At 39.2% G+C, this 20,990-nt stretch overlaps 1 protein-coding gene across 1 annotated transcript; it reads right to left on the bottom strand.

The window, feature by feature from the left end:
• Positions 1-7,544: 7,544 nt before the first annotated feature.
• LOC123932652 (olfactory receptor-like protein OLF4) lies at positions 7,545-8,492 on the bottom strand. Its single transcript, XM_045991123.1, has one exon. It carries the CDS (start codon positions 8,490-8,492, stop codon positions 7,545-7,547), a length of 948 nt encoding a protein of 315 aa, XP_045847079.1.
• Between the last annotated feature and the right edge of the window lie 12,498 nt (positions 8,493-20,990).

Raw genomic sequence — 20,990 nt, 5'->3', positions numbered from 1 at the left:
TGGCTGGGGGACCCATGTTTCCCAGCTTCCTCCTGTCCTGTCTGAGAACAGAGCTTGGGTCTCCATCTTCAACCATACAGGGAGGAATTCAGACCTCCACCCAGAAACCTTCATCTTCTAGTCCCCACCAGGTGAATCTGAGAACTCAGCACATATTTCAGAAAGGGTCAGAGAGAATGGAACCTGAGCATTTTTACCTGAGGTCACCTAGGACTAGGGAGACTCATTTAATATTATTTTGTATAATGTGTTCAAAAGAGAAGTGTCCATTGGACTCAGCAATACAGGCATTATTTTTGACAATATGTGGTGGGAATCAGATAATCTCCAAGGAGCTTTGCAGCTGAGGGGAACAAGAAACGGATTATTAGGATTGGAGTTGTGTGCAGTGAGCTGTTTAAGATGTGGTGGTTTTGAGTGTGTTCTGCATTCACAGAAAGCCAGACCCACTCAGGTAACTATTCCCTTGCAACAGCAATTCCTGGGACATACATTTCTCAGCACCCTCTCTCACCCTGAGTATTCACATGAGAAATTGTATTTAATATGCATGGCATGGCATGGCAAATACCTTTACTTTGTAATACTCCATTACTAAGAGGTATGGAAATGAATGGAAACATTCGTGAAGTGGAAGAAAAAAAAACTTAATCAAATCTCTTCACTGGTCATAATCACTCATTTACCCATGGGAAGGATCTAAATTGTAAGGTTTTCCATATGCAGACATGATAACTGTCTTTCTCTGCTTGACTTATTTCTCTAAGCATAGTACCCTTTAGTTAAATGAGGTTCATATATACAATGGAATGTTACTCAGCCATCAGAAAGGTTTTGGTATTCCTTTGGCTATTCGAGGTCTTTTCTGGTTCCATATAAATTTTAGGATTATTTGTTCCATTTCTTTGAAAAAAATGGATGGTATTTTGATAGGAATTGCATTAAATGTGTAGATTGCTTTAGGTAGCATGGACATTTTCACAATATTTATTCTTCCAATCCAGGAGCATGGAACATTTTTCCATTTCTTTGTGTCTTCCTCAATTTCTTTCATGAGTACTTTATAATTTTCTGTGAATAGATTCTTAGTCTCTTTGGTTAGGTTTATTCCTAGGTATCTTATAGTTTTGGGTACAATTGTAAATGGGATTGACTCCTTAATTTCTCTTTCTTCTGTCTTGTTGTTGGTGTACAGAAATGCAACTGATTTCTGTGCATTGATTTTATATCCTGACACTTTACTGAATTCCTGTACAAGTTCTAGCAGTTTTGGAGTGGAGTCTTTTGGGTTTTCCACATATAGTATTATATCATCTGCGAAGAGTGATAGTTTGACTTCTTCTTTACCAATTTGGATGACTTTAATTTCTTTTTGTTTTTTCTAGTACTATGTTTAATAGCAGTGGTGATAATGGACATCCCTGCCGTGTTCCTGACCTTAGCGGAAAAGCTTTCAGTTTTTCTCCATTGAGAATATTTGCGGTGGGTTTTTCATAGATGGCTTTGATAATATTGAGGTATGTGCCCTCTATCCCTACACTTTGAAGAGTTTTGATCAGGAAAGGATGCTGTACTTTGTCAAATGCTTTTTCAGCATCTATTGAGAGTATCATATGGTTCTTGTTCTTTCTTTATTAATGTGTTGTATCACATTGATTGATTTGCGGATGTTGAACCAACCCTGCAGCCCTGGAATAAATCCCACTTGATCGTGGTGAATAATCCTTTTAATGTACTGTTGAATCCTATTGGCTAGTACTTTGGCGAGAATTTTTGCGTCTGTGTTCATCAAGGATATTGGTCTGTAGTTCTCTTTTTTGGTGGGATCCTTGTCTGGTTTTGGGATCAAGGTGATGCTGGCCTCATAAAATGAGTTTGGAAGTTTTCCTTCCGTTTCTATTTTTTGGAACAGTTTCAGGAGAATAGGAATTAGTTCTTCTTTAAATGTTTGGTAGAATTCCCCTGGGAAGCCGTCTGGCCCTGGGCTTTTGTTTGTTTGGAGATTTTTGATGACTGTTTCAATCTCCTTACTGGTTATGGGCCTGTTCAGGTTTTCTATTTCTTCCTGGTTCAGTTGTGGTAGTTTATATGTCTCTAGGAATGCATCCATTTCTTCCAGATTGTCCAATTTGTTGGCGTAGAGTTGCTCATAGTATGTTCTTCTAATTGTCTGTATTTCTTTGGTGTTAGTTGTGATCTCTCCTCTTTCATTCATGATTTTATTGATTTGGGTCCTTTCTCTTTTCTTTTTGATGAGTCTGGCCAGGGGTTTATCAATCTCATTGATTCTTTCAAAGAACCAGCTCCTAGTTTCATTGATTTTTCCTATTGTTTTTCTGGTTTCTATTTCATTGATTTCTGCTCTGATCTTTATGATTTCTCTTCTCCTGCTGGGTTTAGGGTGTATTTCTTGTTCTTTCTCCAGCTCCTTTACGTGTAGGGTTAGGTTGTGTACTTGAGACCTTTCTTGTTTCTTGAGAAAGGCTTGTACCGCTATATATTTTCCTCTCAGGACTGCCTTTGCTGTGTCCCACAGATTTTGAACTGTTGTGTTTTCATTATCATTTGTTTCCATGAATTTTTTCAATTCTTCTTTAATTTCCTGGTTGACCCATTCATTCTTTAGAAGGATGCTGTTTAGTCTCCATGTATTTGGGTTCTTTCCAGCTTTCCTCTTGGGATTGAGTTCTAGCTTCAGAGCATTGTGGTCTGAAAATATGCAGGGAATGATCCCAATCTTTTGATACCGGTTGAGACCTGATTTCTGACCCAGGATGTGATCTATTCTGGAGAAGGTTCCATGTGCACTAGAGAAGAATGTGTATTCTGTTGCATTGGGATGAAATGTTCTGAATATATCTGTGATGTCCATCTGGTCCAGTGTGTCATTTAAGGCCTTTATTTCCTTGTTGATCTTTTGCTTGGATGATCTGTCCATTTCAGTGAGGGGAGTGTTCAAGTCCCCTACTATTATTGTATTATTATTGATGTGTTTCTTTGATTTTGTTATTAATTGGTTGATATAGTTGGCTGCTCCCACGTTAGGGGCATAGATATTTAAAATTGTTAGATCTTCTTGTTGGACAGACCCTTTGAGTAGGATATAGTGTCCTTCCTCATCTCTTATTATAGTCTTTGGCTTAAAATCTAATTGATCTGATATAAGGATTGCCACCCCAGCTTTCTTCTGATGCCCATTAGCATGGTAAATTGTTTTCCACCCCCTCACTTTAAATCTGGAGGTGTCTTTGTGTCTAAAATGAGTTTCTTGTAGGCAACATACTGATGGGTTTTGTTTTTTTATCCATTCTGATACCCTGTGTCTTTTGATTGGGGCATTTAGCCCATTAACATTCAGGGTAACTATTGAGAGATATGAATTTAGTGCCATTATTAGCCTGTAAGGTGACTGTTACTGTATATTGTCTCTGTACCTTTCTGATCTACTACTTTTAGGCTCTCTCTTTGCTTAGAGGACCCCTTTCAATATTTCCTGGAGACCTGGTTTGGTGTTTGCAAATTCTTTCAGTTTTTGTTTGTCCTGGAAGCTTTTGATCTCTCCTTCTATTTTCAGTGATAGCCTAGCTGGATAGAGTATTCTTGGCTGCATTTTTTTCTCGTTGAGTGCTCTGAATATATCATGCCAGCTCTTCCTGGCCTGCCAGGTCTCTGTGGATAAGTCTGCCGCCAATCTAATATTTTTACCATTGTATGTTACAGACTTCTTTTCTCGGGCTGCTTTCAGGATTTTCTCTTTGTCGCTAAGACTTGTAAATTTTTCTATTAGGTGACGGGGTGTGGACCTATTCTTGTTGACTTTGAGGGGGGTTCTCTGCATCTCCTGGATTTTGATGCTTGTTCCCTTTGCCATATTAGGGAAATTCTCTCCAATGATTCTCTCCAATAGACCTTCTGCTCCCCTCTCTGTTTCTTCTTCTTCTGGAATCCCAATTATTCTAATGTTGTTTCGTCTTATGGTGTCACTTATCTCTCGAATTCTCCCCTCATGGTCCAGTAGCTGTTTGTCCCTCTTTTGTTCGGCTTCTTTATTCTCTGTCATTTGGTCTTCTATATCACTAATTCTTTCTTCTGCCTCATTTATCCTAGCAGTGAGAGATTCCATTTTTGATTGCACCTCATTAATAGCTTTTTTTATTTCAACTTGGTTAGATTTTAGTTCTTTAATTTCTCCAGAAAGGGCTTTAATATCTCCAGAGAGGGTTTCTCTAATATCTTCCATGCCTTTTTCGAGCCCGGCTAGAATGTTCAGAATCGTCATTCTGAACTCTTGATCTGACATATTACCCATGTCTGTGTTGATTAGGTCCCTAGCCTTTGGTACTGTCTCATGTTCTTTTGTTTGTGGTGATATTTTCTGCCTTGTCATTTTGTCCAGATAAGAGGATATGAAGGAGCAAATAAACTACTAAAAGGGTGGCAAAGACCCCAGAAAAATGCGCTGTAACCAAATGAGAAGAGACCCCTAATTGTGGGGGGGGGGGAGAAAGGGGATAAAAAGAGGTTCAGAAAAAAAAGGAAAAAAATTTAAAAAAATAAAACAAATAAAGAAAATATATAAAAAAGAAAGAAAAAAATATATTTAGATAAGCTAGTCAAAAAACGTTAAAAAAGAAACGTGTAAAAGTTTTAAAAAATTTAGGAGAAGAAGAAAAAAGAAAAAAGAAAAAAAATTGAAAAAAGAAAAAAAAATTGAAGTAGCCGCAAGACTAAAGAATCATGGGGAGAAAGCCATGAGTTCAGTGAGGAGGGGAAGTTTTTAAAGATGCTAAATACTTAAGGAATAATGGTTGTCAGGAGGAATGAAATTATGTCAAGTATACTGTTTTCTTTTATTTATTTATTTATTTGTTTGTTTTTAATAAATTTATTTTTTTTTTCAGCGTAACAGTATTCATTGTTTTTGCACAACACCTAGTGCTCCATGCAATACATGCCCTCTCTATTACCCACCACATGGTTCCCCCAACCTCCCACCCCCACCCCAACTTTGTAAAACAAAATTCGATGAGAATCTAAAACTAATGTATGTGAACACATAAAGTAATAATTCAGTGCTGTCAAGATGGGTCACTAATTCCAGATTAAATGTACAAAGACTTGGAATAAAATAATATGAGTGAATGATCTTTACAACTGGGGAGTAAGCACTAAGTGATTACTTTTTTCCGACATAATGATATGTGGATTGAAATAGGCTTATGACAGTAAAGGCAATCTTCAGCCAAATGTAAAGAAGAGATGATGGTCAAATATGATGCAGCGTTTAGAAATGGATCTCATCACAAAGAGACAAAGACCCATGGGGAATGACAGAGCTGCAAAAACAATTGGGTAATACATATAGAGGTGATTTATTAGCACTCAATATACAAAGTATCATTTATTTTCATTTTTGTTTATTGCAAGTACTGCTAAGTAAAAAAAAAATCAGTGACAGCTCAATATTTCAAAATGGATAATATCAAAAAAGCAATATAAAGAATACAATATACTGAGTGACAGATCTGAGGCCATACTACTAATAACACAATTCAGCACATATATGTCAATACATATACATTAGAACACAATGAAAACAACAAAGTTGGTAAAACAAAGAGAAACCCCTCTTCTGATTCCTTGTTTGAAAGAAGGCAATCAAAAGCAGGAATAAACCACTGACTCCACTGTACAAATGCAATGACATGGTAGAGACAATGTACTGTACAGAAAAATTGAAAAGCCTAATCCACAAATATATTCAGCTCTCTTAGTAATGAAATCATTTCAAAGCAAAGCTCCTTCATATAGTTTTCATTGTTGGATTATTGCTTTCATGTGAATATCCAGAGGAGGAGGGGATGCTGTGAAAATGTATGCCTCATGAATTACTCTTGCAGGGTCCTACTGCAAGAAATAAATTGGTCTAAGTTTTTCTCATCAGTATGGAAACGGAGTCCAATATGTCCCATTTTAAAGACAAAAAAGACTGGACATCCCTCCATACCTAATATTCTTATTCTGTTTAATTGCAAAACTCAGTGGTTATGTTCTATTTTTATTGGAAGTACTTTATGCCTCCTATCCCTTCACTTCATTGTCACCAATAACCCATGTGTTGCTGAGCTCACTATTCACTTCTTTCTTTAACATCATCAATGAATTCATTCATCAGTTCATCAGACAAGCAATTGAGCATAGAGATCCCCAGGTTCTGAGCTAGTCTGGAGGCTGTCAGGTGACCTCAGGTAAATGCAGCAGGATTGGATTTTGTCTAACCCTTGCCTTCAGGACATGTTGGGTTCTGGGACTCACCTGAATGGCAGCTCTGTTGGAGGGGTCTCTATGTGTCAGTCTGAATTCCTCCTGGGTGGGGATAGTGGTGACTCAACTCTGTCCCCTCACAAGATAGCAGAAAGGAGGCTGGCATTTGTCTTCCAGCCAAACTTAGGATTCCAGAGACAGCAATCTTGTCCCATTCAACCCAAGGGGGAACGGGCAGAGGGACTGCTACACAGGAGATATTTAGAGCTTCCTCTGTCTGTTCATGAGGCATGTTTCCTTCCTCCTCCTCCAACCTCTAAGCACTCGAGTTTCCTATGGGACACTGGTGTGGACATGAAGGAAAATTTTCCTAGAGATTGTGAGTTCCTTACAGACTAGGTTAAAACCAAGTGAATCCAGAGCTCTTCCTCAGGAGCTCTGTTGCTCCCAAAGTACAGACCTTTCAGCACTTTATCCCAACCCTGACTTCAACTTTTCCACAAAGTCTAAGACTGAGCAATGTGTATCGATTAGATCCCTTGGATCTCCCAAATGTTGACTTGTGTTGGACACAGAGCCCTGTGATCTATAGAATATCACTGTTTTCCTTTTCAGCGAGGATAACTAAGCTTTTTTGATATAAACTTTGAGCAAGGGATGCCTGGGTGGCTCAGTCCATTGGGCATCTGCCTTCAGCTCAGGTCATGATCCTGGAATACTGGGATTAGTCTCACATCAGGCTCCTTGCTAGTGGGGATCCTGCTTCTCCCTCTGCATGTCACTAGCCCTGCTTGTGCATGCTCTTTCTCTCTCTCTCTCTCTGACAAATAAATAAAGAAAATCTTTAAAAACCCAAACAAACAAATAAACAAAATATCTTGAGCAAGGCATACCTCAGCTCCATGACACATTTGCCACATGATTAGGAATTTCATACTTGTAAATTTACTTATTTGGTCCCTTACTGTGAAGCACTTGTTTATTATAAGAATTATAAGAAATATATTTAGAATTTTTTGCACTCTTTTAATGATTTTGAAATTTAAAAAAAAGCACATTGTCCCTGTAGCTTCCAGAATGAACCAAGTCTTTCAAACATTTTTTTTAGCCCAATGAGAACCATTTCAGAATTTTGACCCCTTGAATTATCAGATCATAAATGTGTTTTAAACACTAATGTACTCATTTTATATTGTCATTAGGAACTGAATAAAAACACTTATCCAATAAAATTTTGCTCAGGAAACTAAACTTAAGCAATCTCAGGAAGTTGTTCTTTCCTATGACAATTGGCCACATAGAGTCTCCTTCACAAAGAATGTTTTCAGAGCCCTCTTTACATCTTTGTTCCTCAGGCTGTAGATGAAGGGGTTCAACATGGGTGTGACCACCGTGTACATCACCGAGGCCACTGCACTTGCATGGGAGCTCTGGGTAGCAGCAGAGCTAAGGTACACACCAAGCATTGTACAATAAAATAAGGAGACAACAGAAAGGTGAGATGCACAGGTGGAAAATGCTTTATACTTGCACTGAGCTGATGATATTCCACATATGGAGGAAACAATCTTAGAATAAGAGTAAAGGATCCCAGCAAAAGGACCACCACCCAGCAGGACAGATGCAGAATACATCACCATGTTATTGAGAAAGGTGTCAGAACAGGCGAGTTGGATCATCTGATTGAGTTCACAGAAATAGTGGGGGATTTCCACCGCTGTACAGAAGGACAGCCGCAACACCATTAAGGTTTGTAGCAGGGAATGCAGGACACATATGATCCAGCACATCATAACCAGCAGTCCACAGAGCTGAGGGTTCATGATAACCATGTAGTGTAGGGGGTGACAGATGGCCACAAAGCGATCATAGGCCATCACGGCCAGGAGAAAGACATCCAACACAGCAAAGAGTACAAAAAAATAAATCTGTGTGACACAGCCTGCATAGGTTATGACTTTACTTTTTGTCTGTATACTCATCAGCATCTTAGGGACAGTGGTGGAAGTGGAAAAGATGTCTACAAAGGACAGGTTGGCCAGGAAGAAGTACATGGGGGTGTGGAGGTGGGAGTCAGAGCGGACGGCCAGAATGATGAGCAGGTTTCCAACCACAGTGATCAGGTACATGGAGAGGAAAAGCCCAAATATGAGGGGCTGCAGTTCTGGGTCCTCTGAAAATCCCAGGAGAAGAAACTCTGAAATTCGCGTATCATTGCTGGGTTTCATGTGGTGGAGGTGACTTCATGGACAGAGGCAAATAGCATGATTAATTTTCATACGCTCACAGGCTTAAAATGCTACCTTTTAAATTTTGTAGTCTAATTCATTTTAATTAGACTAATTCTAATTCATAATTAATTTTGTAGTCTGTATTCATTTTAATATTTTGTACATGGATAAGGTCCCATTCAGGGGATCCCCTGTACCACCATAGTTAGGAGAATTTTTGTTTCCATCATTTAATTTACAAAAGAACATGTATTCCACACTTTTAGTTAAAAAAATATTACAAATCCCAGATATACAAATTAAGTCCTGGCCACGATTTAGGCATTGTCAAGGTGATGAATATAGGGTTCTAAAGAACAAAACTCCCTATCACTCAATAATGGAGAAATAATACATTAACAAATAAGAAAATAAATAGCATTTCAGAGGGTGGAGATGGTATGAAGAAAAGGAAAGCAGGGATAAAGCAGAGTGAATGCGGCATGCTCTTTTCTGGGTATGTAAGTCAATTCCGTGAACAAGGTGACATTGGAACAAAAAATCTCAAGTAAGAGATGGAGGCAGATAAAGGATTTTGAAGGAGACAGAGTTGCCAGTGCAAAGGCCTCAAGAAAGGTACTTGTTTCCAAATGTTCAAGTGAAAAAAGCAAAGCCAGTGCTACAAGGGGAATGAGCAAGAGCGAGTCTGAGGAGCGAAGTTGTCAGACACACTGAGTAGAGAAGTGGCCTCTCTGCTAACTCGAAACCTCAAGGCACAGGGGCTTCCTTGACAACACTGCCTCTCCCACTGTATTCATTGTGTTGCAAAGGCATCTCATGAATTGAACCAGATCCCCTTCTTAGTGGCCTCTCTTGTCACCTTGGGAGTCCTGAGTCCTGGCACTTTGTTATGGGGACTGCTCACATTCTACAAGTCACACACACACACACACACACACACACACACACACACCACCACCATTCCCTGCCATCCTGATTGTGCCAAGAATGGAAATGGATCCAACCCACATGGTCCAGATCACTGACTGTTCCCCTGCAAAATGCAGACTTTCGAATTCTTAAGCCTCCCATGGGTAAATCATTTATTTAAATATTAAAATATATGCCCCAATACACACACACACACACACACACACACACACACACACACAAACACATTCTTAAAATTGAGCATTGGGTTAAACAAACACTTCACAAAAGGAAGTGTACACAACACAACACAAGTTGGGCATTTTTATATCAAACACTGGAGACTTATTTTTCATGTACCCCTGCATCATTTCTGGCCAATTCATTTCTATGTGGTCTGATAGGGGATGTTAGTCCCTTTATCCCTTCTCTATGTGGCATATTTTATTGATATTCTTGAGCTTTGGGTATAGATCTATTTTACGAACCAGTGGGCACACTCTAATCCTCATTCTGGATTTCGCCCAATGTGCAAAGAGGTCCACAGACCACGCTCTACAATCCTGTCCACCATGACAAGTCTATCTTTTTGTATTCCTTCTTTTGTATTTTGTATTTTTTGTATTTTGTATTCTTTGTATTCTATTCTTTTTGTATTCCTTCATATCATTTTGTCTGTGGATGTCATTTGATACACACATTTATTTCATTATGTTCTGTCCTCATTGTGATAGTTCATGTTTAAAAGTGTAGGGACTTCAACTTCTTTGCTCATTTTTGTTTTTTTCACCAAATTTTGTGAATATATGTGTTTAATATAAAAAGCCCTTTGAATATGGATAGGTATAGAATGAACAGAATGAAGAGATCATAAAACCAGGTTAAAATGTAAATTGAGTAATTTCAAAACACCTGTTCTAGGCAAAACTGCATGAAAAACCAAAATGAATTAAAATAGGATATAAAATAGCCATCATTAATGATGTCAATATGGGCCAATAATTAAATTGTAGAATTCCTAGACACAAAAGAATATAATATATAATGTTCCTAGAAAACTTAGTATTTGTTTGTTAAATGAGTTAGAAATCAGGTCTCAATGTATAGGGACATTTACCACATGGTAAGGTTGTATTTCAGTTTCCTTGGAAAAAGTTGAATTTCTCAATAAATGTGGTCAAAAGGGTGTCTATCTGGAAGACTATGAAATCTGTTCCCTCTCTCAGACCCTATAAAAAAACAGAGGACTTATGACTTCAGGATGCACGTAACCAAACAATAAAGTCGAACATGAATAAAACCACACATAAAAGTTACAGATGGGAACACCCCTAAATAAAGCAAGAAATTCAGAAGTAAGAAGGTAGATTTACATAAAATGTAAATTTTTTATGGTAAAAATATGTTCCATATGTCAATTGAGAAACAATGATCAGAGGAAATAATTTGAAATGCTGATGATGTTTTAAAAATAAAAACGAGAAGAGAGAGAGAGAGAGAATAACATATGGGCATCTAATGATAAAGGCCAATCAGAATAGCTATCAAATATATGAAGTTTGCTGAACCTGAAGGACAATTTAAGAAAACAAGAAACATTTCCATCACCAGCAGCCTGGGGGGGGGGGGGAGTTACAGAGCTGTTGCATATTTTGTTGAACAAACAAACAGTGTTGAATTAATTAATCAACAATATTGAAATTAATTTTATTTTAAATATGTCATTTATTCATCTGAGAGTCAGAGAGAGCATAAGCAGGTGGACAGGCAGAGTGAAAGGGAGAAGCTGACTATCTGCTGAGCTGAAAACCCTCTGTGGGGCTGGATCCCAGGACCTAGAGATCATGACCTGAGCGAAGGCAGATGCTTAAACATCTGAGCCACCCAGGTACCACTGTGGTTAAAACTTTTAAACTGGTAGCCAAGGGGTTACTGTGAATTTGGGGGCAGGAAGTAAGTGTTACAAGGTTGAAGGCAGAACCTGAAGATAGCTGTGATCCAAATAGTGATATTCTTTACTGCAGGGTTTCTCTGTCTCTGCATATGGACATTCTGGCCAGAGCCTGCCCTGGGGTGAGGTGTGTCTCGTGCATTGTAGGGTGTTTAGATATTCCTGTCCTCCATGAACCCTTCTCCAGTGTGACAGGCAAAGCTGGCTCCAGCTGATCAGTGACTCCGAGGACAAAAATCACACCCAATTAGATCCACACATTGAGTGTAACAATCTCAACATACTTTTCTAGCCTTGCTATATTAGCAGTTTAATAATAAAGAATATGGCAGCCTCTTCAATAAATGGTGCTGGGAAAATTGGACAGCCACATGCAGAAAAATGAAATTGGACCACTTCCTTACACCAGACACGAAAATAGACTCCAAATGGATGAAGGACCTCAATGTGAGAAAAGAATCCATCAAAATCCTTGAGGAGAATGCAGGCAGCAACCTCTTCGACCTCAGCCGTAGCAACATCTTCCTAAGAACAACGGCAAAGGCAAGGGAAGCAAGGGCAAAAATGAACTATTGGGATTTCATCAAGATCAAAAGCTTTTGCACAGCAAAGGAAACAGTTAACAAAACCAAAAGACAACTGACAGAATGGGAGAAGATATTTGCAAATGACATATCGTATAAAGGGCTAGTATCCAAAATCTATAAGGAACTTAGCAAACTCAACACCCAAAGAACAAACAATCCAAACAAGAAATGGGCAGAGGACATGAACAGACATTTCTGCAAAGAAGACATCCAGATGGCCAACAGACATGAAAAAGTGCTCCACGTCACTCGGCATCAGGGAAATACAAATCAAAACCACAATGAGATATCACCTCACACCAGTCAGAATGGCTAAAATTAACAAGTCAGGAAATGACAGATGCTGGCGAGGATGCGGAGAAAGGGGAACCCTCCTCCACTGTTGGTGGGAATGCAAGCTGGTGCAACCACTCTGGAAAACAGCATGGAAGTTCCTCAAAATGTTGAAAATAGAACTACCCTACGACCCAGCAATTGCACTACTGGGTATTTAACCTAAAGATACAAACATAGTGATCCGAAGGGGCACGTGTACCTGAATGTTTATAGCAGCAATGTCTACAATAGCCAGACTATGGAAAGAACCTAGATGTCCATCAACAGATGACTGGATAAAGAAGATGTGGTATATATACACAATGGAATACTATGCAGCCATCAAAAGAAATGAAATCTTGCCATTTGCGATGACGTGGATGGAAGTAGAGCGTATCATGCTTAGTGAAATAAGTCAATCGGAGAAAGACAACTATCATATGATCTCCCTGATATGAGGACATGGAGAAACAACATGGGGGGTTAGGGGGATAGGAGAAGAATAAATGAAACAAGATGAGATTGGGAGGGAGACAAACCATAAGTGACTCTTAATCTCACAAAACAAACTGGGGGTTGCTGGGGGGAGGTGGGATTGGGAGAGGGGGAGCGGGCTATGGACATTGGGGAGGGGAGGCGAACCATAAGAGACTATGGACTTTGAAAAACAACCTGAGGGTTTTGAAGGGTCAGGGGTGGGAGGCTGGGGGAACAGGTGGTGGGTAATAGGGAGGGCACGTTTTGCATGGAGCACTGGGTGTTGTGCAAAAACAATGAATACTGTTATGCTGAAAAAAATAAATAAAATGGGGAAAAAAAAGAATATGAAAAACCTTCAAAAGTGAGTAGCTATTACTCTGTTAAATTGACATTAGCACTAATAATACAATAAATACTTGAACAAACAGGCAAATACAGTGATCACTTGTTCTGGGCTGAGTTGACTCTCACATGGTGATGGGTCAATGTTCTTGGATTCCATTCTCTCTGATCCTGTCATCCATGGACCACTGTGATGTTGGACTCACCTGGCTGGGGTGTGTGACAGGAAGGTGTCCTTGTGGAAGTTGAATTCCTCCCTGGATGATAGCTGATAGGGACTCAAGTTCTCTCCTCAGATGAGGCAGCAGGAAGGAGTGAAACATCAGCCTCTAGTCAGAATAAGGACTCAGAACAAACAAACAAGAATCATGGCCTTTCCTATCCAAGGTTGCCAGGACTGGCAGACTGGAGACGATAAGGTATTTACAACTCCCTGTGTCTGCTCATTAGTCACACTTCCCTCTCATGACTCCAAACTCTAAGCACATGACTCCCAAGTGGGAAAGTCCTCTGGACATAAAAGTTATTTTTCCAATGAATCTCAGTTCCCAAAAGACTAGGTTAGAGGTCATGTTTTTCTTTTTTTTTCTACTGTCTTTCCCTGAACTTGCCCCCTTCCTGATATGTGAATCTTCTAGCATCTCACCTCAGCTTCAAGTTACAATTTTCTCCAAGTCTATGACCCAGTGGCCACCTGGATTAGGTCTCTTTATCTTCAAAGCATTGATATGTGGTGGGAATCCAGCCCTGCTATCTCCAGACACAGTCTGTTGTTCTTTCAATAAGGCAGAGAAGAGGGCTCTTCTGATAATAAACTTTGGCCACTACACACATTGGCTTCAAGACACATTTGCTGTTACAATTAGGAATTTCTTAATCTCTCTCTCTCTCTCTCTCTAATGTTACTTTATACTTTATATTTTTATAATATTACATATAATATATTTATATAGATTTTATAATATTTTATATTATATGATATAATATATTGTAATATTTTATAATATTTATATTATGTTATTTATAATATATTTGTTATATATTAATATAAATGTTATATATTTATACTGTTACTTTATACTTTATATTTACTATATATTTATTTATATTTCTTACAATTAGGAATTTCTTACTTTATACAAGTGAAGGGCTGTCACTTAGTTCTTTTTTTTAATTTTTCTTTTTATTTATTTGTTTACTTGACAGAGAGAGAGATCAGAAGTAGGCAGAGAGGTAGGCAGAGAGAGAGGGGGAAGCAGGCTCTTTGCTGAGCAGAGAGCCCAAAGGGCTGTCACTTAGTTCTTTGTCATAAAATGATGTTATATAATGTTAAACCAGGTATGTTTAGATCATTTTCTGTACAATAAAGTGAGGTTGCATTTTATAGGGACTGTTTGATTTAATTTTTATAAAAATATTATCCCTGAGGAAGTAAACTTAGGAACTCCAATCTATGTTCCAGAAATGGTGCTTGGTGCTGTTTCATGAACTGTCCACAATTGAATATATGGATATGCTGTGGGCCTTGAGTGTCATTCTGCAGGATCCTTCTAGCTTTCAAGCTCTGGGGCAGTTTCTCAACCAGAAATGAATGTATCCTTGGGCATGTCTGGCAATGTCTGAAGGGATGCTGCTGAACACTCACAATACAAAGGAAAGCACCCTGAAATATGATTATCCTACCACAAATGTCAACCGTAAAACCTGAGAAACCCATCCGGACTAGCATCTCCCAACTTCAGCGTGCCTATGAATCCACACAGATCACACTAAATATTCGGGATCTTATCATAGTTCCAGGGTGGCTCAGAGATTCTGTATTTCCAGCATGCTTCCAGGTGATGTTGATGTGTGGATCCTAGTATACAGATCACTCTTCATTAGCAAGGCTGTGTGATCCAATGTTAGAGATAGTTGCAGGGAGTTTTAAATCTTCTGCACTGAATGTGGTCATTGCATGAAATTATGATGAAAACCTGTATTCACTCATTCTTCAGGCTGTGTAAAGTCTGAGTTTATTGCTTTTATAAGTGACGAAAGTAGCACACATATGAAAAAGACTTTATAGTGTGCAGAATAAGACCCTCCCAAATATGTCCACATTCTGATGTCCAGTATCTTTCACATATTATTTGTTATAGCACAGAAGAGTTAAGGTAGAAGATTAAACAGGGCTGTGAATCAGCTGCCATTAAGATAAAGAGATTAGCTATGATTGTCCAGGTGGGACCAAGGTCATCACCACAGTCCTCTGAATGTTCAGAAAGGCTGTAAAAGGGTTGGTGTTAGAAAGAGATTGGAAATGCTGCTCTGTTGGCTTTGAAGGAGGAAGAAAAACCAGAGCCCAGAAATGCAGGTGGCCAGCAAGAGAGACTGGAATTGGAAAGGAAACAGATTCTTCCTTGAGCCTCTAGAAGGAACTCAGCCCTGCAGATATCTTGCTATTAGCCTGACGAGACTCCTGCCAAGCTCCTTACTCCAGAACTGTAAGAGCATGTATGGGTTTTTTTAAAGTAAGTACTGTGGGGATGTTTTAGAGGAGCAGGAGGAATCTCATATGGACATAGTCAATAAAATTATTTGAGAAAACTGATTTTAAGTCTTCCAATTCACTTGTAGCTTCCCTTAGATAAGGGCAAATCCAATGCAGAATCCACATTAAGTACATTAAAAAAGTAAATCAATTTGTAGATATTCTGCCCCATCAGCTGGCTCAATAAATGCCTCCAGGCTTAAATGAGCATGTGGCCTTACTACGAGGCCTTTGCGACAGTGGCATAGGAAAGAAATTTGTGGTTGGAATTAAGGTCATCATTGTAATTTATAATTTTGCATCTATATTTATGAATTCTTCTGTTTCATGTTGATTCAGCATTCATTCTTTTTACAATTGCTATACTTGGCTGTTTTCTTTGGAGTAAAAAACTAATTTCCACACATTTCATTCTTTTCCTACAACATTCATATGAAGATATGTTTAGCATTCCACATGGCCTTCAGAAATAAGGACAGAGGCTCAGGGGCTGGAAATTTTTAACCATTACCTAACAAAGATGTTAAAGTTTATGTAAAAGTCTTAATTATACATAAATGAAAACTTGCACTATGTGCTCCTCATTTTGGAGTAGCTTCTTTATTTCATCAAATTCTACATTTTAAATATGCAATTTATTGTGTGTAATTATGTTCAAATAATTGAATTAAGTGGAAAATATATGTGATGCATGGATCAGGGTAGGATCTAGAGCACAAGTAGCTGAATCTCCATTGAAGGTTTGCAAGATAGACCTTCTAACAAGGAAGGAAAACAGGTGTTAATAAGTAGAACAGTATGATGAAATTAAAATAATTAACATAGTATATTTAAATTAGAAGTAGAAGAATAACCTACATATAAAAATGTAGTAAAAAGACCATGGATTGGCTGAGACAGAAGAGCACTTGGGCCACACCACATCTTGGGTGAGTCTTAGTAGTGCAATGTAGAGATTCATCACTAACCACAGATTCATGAGCATCCCAGCAAAGATCAGAAATGCTTCCCAGAGTATAATGTCATTTGACTGTAAAGATATTACTGATGATGAGAACAAATGCAAGAGAAATGTGGCTAAAAGTCCATCTCCTTATACCCCACGGCCCCTAATGAATCCCTCAGACATTCAGAGCATGACATCACCCCAGGAACTCATGACTGCCTTAATATTGATGTTTCATTAGAGACTAAAACGACCCTAGGTTTCAATAGTCAGACCTCTAAGGTCCTGTAAGCCTCACATTCAGCATACAGAAATTCCTTAGAAACTTAACGTTATCTCTAACACCATTCCCTCCATGAATTTAAAAGGATGCAGCCAGTCTCTCCTCACAATCCCAGTGCAGCTCTTTCTGTCCATGGGTCATGTACCTGTGCTACAATAAAAGCATCTTCTTCTATTGTAAAATGGCTCAAGAATTTTCTCATAACCATTGTGTTCCATGAGACTGCATCAATTGCTCTTCCATTTGACAAGGGCAGCCTATCACACAGCAAGAGTTGACTGACACAACAATCCTAGAAAATGTGATGCTTTTTTTTGTGGCCCATGATCTGACAAATGAGGAGAGTGGTTGTGATCATCCTATTACTGAAGTTCATTTCCAATGGCTTTATGAATAAGTGACTGTGTGTGGGCTTCCTTCAGGGTCACTGGAAGAGTTTGAATGACATACGCTTTTAACTTTTGTGCAGAAGAACTGGTGACCCTGAACTACACAATGGGCAGGACATCCAGCTCTCCTGTGAAGCATCCTCTGATTGTGCAGGTGGAAGAGATTTCTGAGCAGGAAGGAGGCATGAAATAGAGGATACTAAGATCCCTTAGCATTTATGACAATTATTAGGGAAAGGTAGTTATCTCATGTAACAATAGAGAGAATCATATTAGCAGGTAGCGTGGAAATTTTCATGTAGAAACAGGAAGATCTTTTGGTGATAAAACATACAAGACACTAAGCAATCCTTCATGTCAATGAATAAACACTTATGTTGTGAACACCGATGTTCCATGTTTCAATAAATAGATGCAGAGCATGAACTGTGATATAAAAATGCGAAAAAGAAAAAAGAAATATTTGATTAGTAACAAAATTAATATTTTGAAATTTTGCTTCATCATATTTATGATCACCCCGACACTAAGAACAAACTGGATTCATCTATTTATTCAAATTTGTCTTTCCATGTAGGCGCCATTGGGAGATATATGTTGTTAACCAGTGTTTGCAAGGGCTATGGTAGACTTTTTGGACACTGAGCTGAAACACCGAGTAAAAGTAGGAGACTTGTTAGGACACAGTAGCATGTCTGTAGAGTAAGTGCCTCACATTAAGTTTCTGGTTATTTCAGAGACAACCATGTGGAGTAAACATAATGTCAGGTGTGGGACACAATTACCAGAGAAACACTTAGGCTGCCCCAACCATGAAATGCCTCTTCAGAAAGCCTTGGGTAACCTCCATACTGACACATGAGTGACTCTGCTTTCCCTTGCTAAATTCTACTCATAAAATTTTCCTATAAATCCTGATCATACAGTCCCCTCATTCTGGCCATGGATCTGGATAGGTACAGATCCTTCAGCAGCAATCTCTTTCCCTCCATCACAATGCTTCTCTTTTCTTCTGAGACCTCCATGAATGGCCTTTGGGCATCCCCTGTGCCCTGCAGGACCTGTGAAAAATATACCTGGTTTTGATAGAATTCTCTGATAAGTGTTGTTGAGGTGTGTCTTGCTATCACAGTAAGAACATAAGGGTTGGTTCAATCACAGCAGAAGCTCTGGTCAGGGAAGTCTCTGGGGAATGTCTGCAAGCACAGGAGTGTAGGGGAGTACGTGGTCTTTCCTAGCCTGGGCATCCCTGTCTGTAGCCTGAGACTTAAAAGGAAGGAGGTTAGAGTCCACATTATCAGGAAGAGAAGTGAGGGTATTTATGTGAAAGAATTGATAGACTCTAGGTGAAAATTGAGGTTTTGTATATTCCTCTACAACAAAGCTATGTGAAGAGCTCAATGGTCACATATAGTTTCTTAAATATGAAGGATACAGCTCATGACTATTGTCCTGGGAAAACTAGGCATAATTTATTTGGCATGTCATAATTAAATTCAAATGTAATACTTCATTTCATTTGAAATGAAATTAGTTTTAAGAATCCAGGGGGAGTCAAGATGGTGGGGAAATAGAAGGAGGCGCCATTTCAACCTGTACCCTAAAGTGAGCTGATTACTTACCAAAGAACTCCGACCACCCATGAAATCAGCCTGAGATAGAATTATAAACGTCTGGATCTCTACAGGAACAGAAGACTCCGGTGGCAGGTAAAGCAGAGTGGGAACATTGGACTGATATCAGAAGATAAAGAAAAGGGGGAGGGAGCCACCAGAGGTGACTGATTGGGAAGTAATACCCCAATACGAGAGTGCCCTGCATCTGGGGACCAGCATTAACTTGGAGTCTGGTTGAAAGCACTCAAAAAAAAAAAAAAAAAAAAGAGGAAAGGATCGTGGGGGGAAATAGTGGGAATCTGGGCAGTTAGGGACAGGGACCTAAGTCCCTGGATCCAAGACAGCCTCCCCTGGCACTGAGCCAGAGAGAGTGCAGCAGAGAAATCAGGTCTCCATCCCTGAGCCACCAGTGCGCCTGAGCCGCCAGCGCTCCCGAGAACAAGTGGGGTCCGGCTCCCGTGAGGGGCTGGGAGCCGGGCCAGACAGCAATCCTGAAACGCATGGGTCCCACACTCTCCCTTGGAGAGGTGCTCATAGGTGCTAGCCTGGAGCTCTGGCATCCAGAAAAACCACACATTCCCAGGCTGGGAGAGCAAGAAAATCTCAGTGTGCAATCTCTGCTTGGAACCTCTCTGGTGATCTGGAGCTGCCTAGACAGCCGCCGCTGCCCTGGTATTGGGTACAAGGAGGAGCTCCTGCATCCCCAGGGACCATGACTCAGAACCGACTCTGCCAGCAGCTCTGCAGAGCATTCTGAGGCTTCTTTCTGAGAGGGAGGTTGGGTGCAATTTGCTCTCCTCTAAAACTCCAAAAACCATCAAAAGCTGTCAAGGCGAGAGAAAGCAGATGAAAGAACATAAAAACCCCCAGAGAATAAAAGACTGAAAAAAATAGTTTCCTCAGAGCCCACCCCTTGAGGGGAGCGGGAGGACATAACTCAGGGAACATCATTGTCTGAAAACCCACGTGGCAGGCCCCTCCCCCAGAAAACCAACCAGGAAGGAAGAAAAAAAAAAAAAGAAGAAGACTACAAGAGAACAACCACCACTACTTCATAAATACAACTTTTATTTTTAACTCTTTACCAATATTCTGGTTCTTTTTTAAAATACATACAGATAATTTTTTAACTTATTTACCATCACACTGAGATGTCCAGTACATCAAATTCCTTAATAACCTTCTAACCTGAACTTTTTGATGCATACACCCATGTTTTTCTTTTGCTTTTCTATTTTTTAAATTCTTTTTTAAATTTTAACTTGGTTTAGTCTAGTTTATCCTTTTTTAATTTTATTTTCTACTATACATATAGAGTTAAACTTCAAGGTAAACCCCTTTCCCCAATCAATGCTACCCCTATAGGCAAACCAGTTTATAATCCCCCTGTAGCTTAGGAAAGTTGAGTCCCTTAACAAAAACATCAAGATACATCCAGGAAGAAACAAATTAACCTTCCTCACCCACACTGAGAATTTATAACCACTCTCCCAATTTTTCCTTCAGCCAGTGTTTCTGTGAATTTGTGTTTGTCCTGATAATATATAAGTCTTATACTTGGGGTTTTTTGTGATGAGCTTCTTCCCTTTTTTTTTTTTGTTTATATATATATATATTTTTTTCTCTTGTCATATACCTTTATCAGTCTTTTTGTTTGTCTGTTTTTGTTTGTATACTTCATAAATCTTACCTTGGGGCCCTTTTGGGCTGAGCCTTCTCTTTTATCTTCCCTTTTTTTCCTGTGTGTGTGTGTCTCTCTCTCTTTTCCTTTTTTTTTCTTTCGTTCTTCTTCTCTATTTCTTTTTCTTTTCTTTTTTCTCTCATTTGGGTGGGAAACCCTGATTGCACAGAAGCGTTCCAGGGTGCACCTTGACTGAACCACAATCGATACATATAGCTGCATCTGTTCAGTCATCTCTCACCAAAATGACTAGGAGGAGGAATACCCAACAGAAGAAAAATACAGAGGATGGACCTTCTGCAACAGATCTAATGGCTATCGACATAGACAAAATGTCAGAAAAAAAATTCAGACTAACAATTATCCAGGAAATAGCTAAGTTGGAGAAAGCCATGGATGACCAAACAGAACTGATTAGGGCAGAACTGAAAGCCACCAGGAATGATGTTCAAAATGCTCTCAA

This window comes from Meles meles, chromosome 20 (genome assembly GCF_922984935.1).
Source record: "Meles meles chromosome 20, mMelMel3.1 paternal haplotype, whole genome shotgun sequence".
Lineage (NCBI taxonomy): Eukaryota > Metazoa > Chordata > Mammalia > Carnivora > Mustelidae > Meles > Meles meles.
The sequence above is the reverse complement of the archived record's forward strand: the minus strand, read 5'-3'. Positions and strand labels throughout refer to the sequence as shown.

What these genes read in the sequence shown, in the direction of transcription:
- LOC123932652 (XM_045991123.1), bottom strand. Translation starts at nt 8,492, where the DNA reads ATGAAACCCAGCAATGATACGCGAATTTCAGAGTTTCTTCTCCTGGGA.